The sequence below is a fragment of the Procambarus clarkii genome, chromosome 3 (assembly GCF_040958095.1).
Source record: "Procambarus clarkii isolate CNS0578487 chromosome 3, FALCON_Pclarkii_2.0, whole genome shotgun sequence".
NCBI lineage: Eukaryota > Metazoa > Arthropoda > Malacostraca > Decapoda > Cambaridae > Procambarus > Procambarus clarkii.
In genome coordinates, this window is record NC_091152.1 from 27851187 (window position 1) to 27858669 (window position 7483).

The following is a 7483-nucleotide window of genomic DNA, read 5'->3' on the forward strand; positions in this document are numbered from 1 at the left end:
TGGGGGCGGCGCCGCTTCACCCTGTGGGGCCGGCGCCGCTTCACCCTGTGGGGCCGGCGCCGCTTCACCCTGGGGAGTGGGGGAGAGGGGTGGAGGGACAGGATACTACGAGCCTTTAACCGATGATAACACAACTGAATTATAGGGACAGGTTAGGGAACTCTCCCTAATGACACTATATGATATCAAATTCAGAGAAAACCTGGATTGTACCTAGATTGGGTTTTGGGAGTTCGTCTACTCCCCAAGCCCGACCCGGGGGCCAGACTTGACTTGAGAACTTGGTTCAACAGTCTGTTGCTTGCAGCAGCCCACATATGACCACTGGTGTTGGAATTATCACTGAATGGAATTATCGAGAATGGTAGGGACGAACTTCACAGCCTGTGTACTGGACGTGGGGAACCCCAGTGATTCAGTGGTACTGGACGTGGGGAACCCCAGTGATTCAGAGGTACTGGACGTGGGGAACCCCAGTGATTCAGAGGTACTGGACGTGGGGAACCCCAGTGATTCAGAGACACTGGACGTGGGGGAACCCCAGTGATTCAGAGACACTGGACGTGGGGAACCCCAGTGATTCAGAGACACTGGACGTGGGGAACCCCAGTGATTCAGAGACACTGGACGTGGGGAACCCCAGTGATTCAGAGACACTGGACGTGGGGAACCCCAGTGATTCAGAGACACTGGACGTGGGGAACCCCAGTGATTCAGAGACACTGGACGTGGGGAACCCCAGTGATTCAGAGACACTGGACGTGGGGAACCCCAGTGATTCAGAGACACTGGACGTGGGGAAGTATTGAGAGTAGTTAACGTGAGAAGAGAAATTTGGGCAGAATAGGTATACAGCTGCCCCATTAACAGCTTCAATAGTTAGGCACCTCCCAGCTCCTCTATGGACCTCCCAGCTCCTCTCTGGACCTCCCAGTACCTTCCTGGACCTTGCAGCACCTCCCTGGACCTCGCAGCACCTCCCTGGACCTCCGAGCACATCCCTGGGCCTCCCAGGAACTCCCTGTACCTCCCAGGAACTCCCCGGACCTCCCAGAAACTCCCCGGACCTCCCAGCACCTCCCCGGACCTCCCAGCACCTCCCCGGACCTCCCAGCACCTCCCCGGACCTCCCAGCACCTCCCCGGACCTCCCAGCACCTCCCCGGACCTCCCAGCACCTCCCCGGACCTCCCAGCACCTCCCCGGACCTCCCAGCACCTCCCCGGACCTCCCAGCACCTCCCCGGTCCTCCCAGCACCTCCCCGGTCTTCCCAGCACCTCCCCGGTCCTCCCAGCACCTCCCCGGACCTCCCAGCACCTCCCCGGACCTCCCAGCACCTCCCCGGACCTCCCAGGACCTCCCTGGGCCTCTCGGCACCACCCAAGACCTCCCTGGACCTTTCTCTATGGAAAACATATCCCTGATCTCATTTTAAGCAATAAAAATAACAAGGGCAGAATTTGCTATGGATCGTGATATTTATTAAACGGAGGCACTTGGGCCGACCCTGACTGTCCTGTGGCCCTTCCATACACCCCTTCCCAATCCCATGTTACATTCTAGCCCTAGGCTTATGGCCTCCTACTTTAGACAGTCATACAGACACACACACACACTCATACAATTATATATATACCACAGAATCTTGCAGATTCCTAATATGTCCTCTTGTGTTGGGGTTCTGTGAAGTTTCAGCTTTACTCAACTGTAACACAGTGTTTTGCGCTCTCCAACACACCAACCTCACACTCTGGTCTACCAGCCTGCAATGGTTCCCCCCAACCACTTGGTCTGGATGGTCTCGCTTCATGCAGGCCTGCGCTCAATCCCCGACCATGGTGCTTTCTTCTGATAATTCCTTCATTTCCCCTGATAGTTCCCTTCCCATACCTTTATCTTTATCCATTGCATCCATAACTACAATAATTCTATCTAAGACATAAATATGTGCTCAGCAAGCCAGTACAAGGATTATTATTTCTTATCTTGCCTGGACTGTCAGCAAGGAGACAAGATGGCGGCACACAACCGGAACAGAACAAACCAAGGAATCGAAAACAAGACATTTTTTGACTATTTCGAATTCCAGCAGCAGCTGCAAGAGCTGGACAATGGAGTAGTTGTGTATCCCAACTCTATTGTGACATACATCATTCCTCCCAACACCAATATACACAAACTCCGGGCACACGTAAAGCAAGAAATTGTTTAGGCAAAAAATATAAAATCCTGTGCTAACAGGAACTCCGTTATTGATTCTTTGCGGCAAGTTTCAACGTATTTAGAAAATTGTAAGGAGTTCTCGCAAAAAAATGGTGTAGCTATGTTTTTTACGAATCATTTTCGTAACGAGAATGTTGGGAGTGACGGCCCCCTGGAGTGTGTGATGGAGCCCCCCTTCAAAATTAGGTCGACAATTTATAGATGTAGCAACAAAATATGCACCGAGCCCCTGTGGAAGCAGGCCAAAAACTCACAGGGAAATCTCATATATGTCATCATTGATGCCAGCGATATTTTGATCGCGCTGGTAAGTGTCCACGAAGAAAAAGTTCTTTACCACAAGAACAACAACGCTCCCTCCAAGCACGGCCGAGGGGGGCAATCCGCCTCCAGGTTCGAGAGAATAAGGACTGAAAAGGTTTAACAGTTTACGAAGAACTGTGTTGACCGGTTGACAGAAGTGTTGACGCAACACGAGGACACTGACGTTGTGCTAGGAGGCGTCGGCCAAGTTAAGGACACGTTCCTACAAATGATAAAAAAACCCAAAAACAGAAAATAAAACTAACTCTTTCCTTTGGGAAAAATGGCGTCGAAGGACTGCACGAAGCAATCCAAAAGTCTCAACCTCTCTTGAAAAACATCGGCGAAGACACAAACACAAAGCTGATCGAAGATATTTTCGCACACCTAAAGCAGGGTGAGGACGACATGATGTGTCTGGGTCAACAGGCCGTCACTGCAGCAGTGACCTGTGGCGCAGCCCGCGTCGTGCTTCTCTGGGATGGCCTCCCACTTAACACTGATCTAATAAACAGTTGTTTCGAGTTCCGTACTGAAGTGAAAATATTCCGGAACACAACCAGCGATACGGACACTCTGGTTAAGACCTTCGGAGGACTGGCAGCAATCAATAGGTTCCCTTACACTCCATTGGAAGCCCTCCTCAGCGAGATCCACCTCGACCACTGAGTCCATGAAGGACACGAGGAGCTCCGTGCCCACCCCGGATAGTGAGGAGCTCCGTGCCCACCCCGGATAGTGAGGAGCTCCGTGCCCACCCCGGATAGTGAGGAGCTCCGTGCCCACCACGGATAGTGAGGAGCTCCGAGCCCACCACGGATAGTGAGGAGCTCCGTGCCCACCCCGGATAGTGAGGAGCTCCGTGCCCACCCCGGATAGTGAGGAGCTCCGTGCCCACCCCGGATAGTGAGGAGCTCCGTGCCCACCCCGGATAGTGAGGAGCTCCGTGCCCACCCCGGATAGTGAGGAGCTCCGTGCCCACCCCGGATAGTGAGGAGCTCCGTGCCCACCCCGGATAGTGAGGAGCTCCGTGCCCACCCCGGATAGTGAGGAGCTCCGTGCCCACCCCGGATAGTGAGGAGCTCCGTGCCCACCCCGGATAGTGAGGAGCTCCGTGCCCACCCCGGATAGTGAGGAGCTCCGTGCCCACCTGAGGAGAATTGACCTGTAACATTTATATGTATTTAATTTATATGGAATTTATATTTATTTCAAAACAAACTGTAATAGTTAAAGTGAACTGTATTTCTTAAAATTCAATAAATATTATTGACCACATAGGTAATTTAATTGTCTTCAACTCATACACTGATGCTAGGTAACTAATTAATTCTTCTTCCTCTTCTCTTACACCTGTCAAAGGTCACTCACAAATAATAGCAGGAATCCTATATGACAGCTATATCAGAGGAAATATTGGTATATTGATCATGAGATAATGACCAAGGAATATTTACCATATATCAGAGGAAATATTGGTATATTGATCATGAGATAATGACCAAGGAATATTTACCATATATCAGAGGAAATATTGGTATATTGATCATGAGATAATGACCAAGGAATATTTACCATATATCAGAGGAAATATTGGTATATTGATCATGAGATAATGACCAAGGAATATTTACCATATATCAGAGGAAATATTGGTATATTGATCATGAGATAATGACCAAGGAATATTTACCATATATCAGAGGGGGGGGGGGGGACACGAATGAGCGTCGCATCAGGATGATGACAACTTGCTTGTTTCCTCGTTTTTCTGAGAGGAAGTTTTTAGTCCATGTTGTGGTCTCTGATTGCAATTTTCTACCAGTTGGGGTCTGTTTTGGGGCGTCTACCTTTCTGGGTGCCTAACCACGGTCGATGACAAACATGAATATACTGTCAAAGAGTGGAGTTTTCATAGGCCATTGCTCTGTGCGCCTCTCTGAGGGAACCAGGTTCTGGCTTGTGGTTCCTGGTAGACATGCCAACTCCATATGACTGAAGCCCCCTCAGACTAACATAGCTATTATCAGTCCTATAGCTCCAGGGAGTCATTATAACAATACTGTATAATAATTAATATCTATTATTCATTATCTATTATTAATATCTATTCCTCATGTTATTCGAACCAATCCTTCATTGCTCTATTCATCTTTTTGCCTTGACTGACCTTTCTCTTACAGTTGTACAAATTCGTCTATAACAATTCTTATCCCAGGTGTGTTTAATTAGCCACTTCTAGCCCTTCACTATATTATATGTTTTGAACAAAAATTCATATTCCTGCACATGTGAAACAAGTTAGTTCCTAATAATTACAGGACATGTTTGAGCGTGTGTACGTCTCTGCCAGTGGACACGACTCTCACAGATAAGCAGAAACAACGTGCCAAAAGCTTTCCTCCAAAACTTCTCAAATTTATCTCTGAGGTAATAGAGTAATACAAAATATTTTAATCTTTGTTCTATGGATTAAGAAGTTTTTGTTTTCCCGAGTAAATTAAAAATATTTTCTGGTGTAATAATTTTATCTATGAATCTATTAGAAAATGTGTTATGATGTATTTACTGGATGGGGCAAGTTCTTACTCCCAGTAGCTAGTTGCACTGAGATTGTTCCATATGTTAGAGCATCCCTTGTTTGTCATAAAAGCCTACCGTAAGAAGCCAAAACGTGGTACTTTTAGACAGGCACAGAACTTGTCAAAAATATTTGCCTAAATATTGTCAAAAATAACTTGCCTAACTTGTCAAAAATATTTAGAAAACTAATCTACAAGCAGCTTTACTCTTATCTAGCCAAACAATATACTTAGCTCTCGTCAATATGCCTTCAGACCCAAAAAAAGCACTAACGATGCACTTATCGTATGATTTACTTGATACATGCAGCTCTTGATAAGAATGAGTTCCCTGTTGGGTTATTTGTGGACCTGCGTAAGGCTTTTGACACTGACAACCACCAAAACCTTCTTCTTAAATTACATCATTATGGAGTTAGAGGATACTCCCTGCAGTACCTCAAACCTTACCTTACTGACAGGCTCCAGTATGTTTCTGTGAATAATTCAATTTCTCCCACCCTACCCAACAACATTGGTGTTCCTCAGGGCAGCATACTTGGCCCTCTCCTCTTTCTCATCTACATTAATGACCTTCCAAATGCCTCCCAACACTTCAAACCAATTCTATTTGCTGATGACACAACCTTCATTTACTCCAGTCCTGACCCCCTTGCTCTAAATGTCACAGTGAATACTGTGTTAAACAAAGTCCATCTTTGGCTAACTGCCAACAAACTCACCCTTAACATTGACAAAACTTTCTATATTCTGTTTGGCAATAAATCCTCTAATCTAATCAAAAAAATCTCAGGATAAACAATACCCAAATTTGTAACAAAATAGATGGCAAATTCCTTGGCGTTCTCATTGACCGCATGCTAAATTTCCAGGGACACATTCTAAATATATCTAGAAAAGGTTAAAAAACTGTTGGCATTCTTTCTAAGATCAGATATTATGTACCTCGCCCAGCCTGGTGACACTCTATTACTTTCTCATCTATCCATATCTCAACTATGGTATTTGTGCTTGGGGTTCTACTACCCAAAATCATTTACGTCCTCTAATTACTCAACACAAAGCTGCTATTAGGACAATATCCATCTCTGGCCCCAGACATCACTCGGTACCCTTACTCAAATCTCTGAATATGTTAGATATTAAGTCACTGCACATCCTCTCGTGTGTGTGTGTAATTACCTAAGTGTAATTACCTAAGTGTAGTTACAGGATGAGAGCTACGCTCGTGGTGTCCCGTCTTCCCAGCACTCTGTCATATAACGCTTTGAAACTACTGACGGTCTTGGCCTCCACCACCTTCTCACTTAACTTATTCCAACCGTCTACCACTCTATTTGCGAAGGTGAATTTTCTTATATTTCTTCGGCATCTGTGTTTAGCTAGTTTAAATCTATGACCTCTTGTTCTTGAAATTCCAGGTCTCAGGAAGTCTTCCCTGTCGATTTTATTAATTCCTGTTACTATTTTGTATGTAGTGATCATATCACCTCTTTTTCTTATGTCTTCTAGTTTTGGCATATTTAATGCTTCTAACCTCTCCTCGTAGCTCTTGCCCTTCAGTTCTGGGAGCCACTTAGTAGCATGTCTTTGCACCTTTTCCAGTTTGTTGATGTGCTTCTTAAGATATGGGCACCACACAACAGCTGCATATTCTAGCTTTGGCCTAACAAAAGTCATGAACAATTTCTTTAGTATATCGCCATCCATGTATTTAAATGTAATTCTGAAGTTAGAAAGCATAGCATAGGCTCCTTGCACAATATTCTTTATGTGGTCCTCAGGTGATAGTTTTCTATCTAGAACCACTCCTAGATCTCTTTCTTTATCAGAATTCTTTAAAGATTTCTCATATAATATATAGGTTGTGTGGGGTCTATGTTCTCCTATTCCACATTCCATAACATGACATTTATTAACATTAAATTCCATTTGCCAAGTGGTGCTCCATATACTTATTTTGTCCAGGTCTTCTTGAAGGGCATGACAGTCATCTAAATTTCTTATCCTTCCTATTATCTTAGCATCATCAGCAAACATGTTCATATAATTCTGTATACCAACTGGTAGATCATTTATGTACACAATAAACATCACTGGTGCAAGAACTGAACCCTGTGGTACTCCACTTGTGACATTTCTCCATTCTGATACATTGCCTCTGATTACTGCCCTCATTTTTCTATCAGTCAGAAAATTTTTCATCCATGATAGAAGCTTACCTGTCACCCCTCCAATATTTTCCAGTTTCCAGAACAACCTCTTATGTGGAACTCTGTCGAAAGCCTTTTTTAGGTCCAGATAGATGCAGTCAACCCAACCATCTCTTTCCTGTAATATCTCTGTGGCTCGATCATAGAAACTGAGTAAATTCG

The 7483-nt window shown here is 45.2% G+C and overlaps 1 protein-coding gene across 5 annotated transcripts in view; it reads left to right on the forward strand.

Annotated features, from left to right (window-relative positions):
- The window catches only part of LOC123760934 (uncharacterized), a 357440-nt gene that overhangs the window by 225862 nt on the left and 124095 nt on the right, over positions 1-7483 (forward strand). For 3 of the 5 annotated variants that reach the window (XM_069330073.1, XM_069330069.1, XM_069330061.1), the window contains one exon: positions 4848-4956. The exons of the other annotated variants lie outside the window; for them this stretch is intronic. In XM_069330073.1, the coding sequence (XP_069186174.1) occupies positions 4848-4956 (109 nt within the window). The remainder of the gene's footprint in view (positions 1-4847; positions 4957-7483) is intronic. 5 annotated transcript variants of the gene reach the window in all.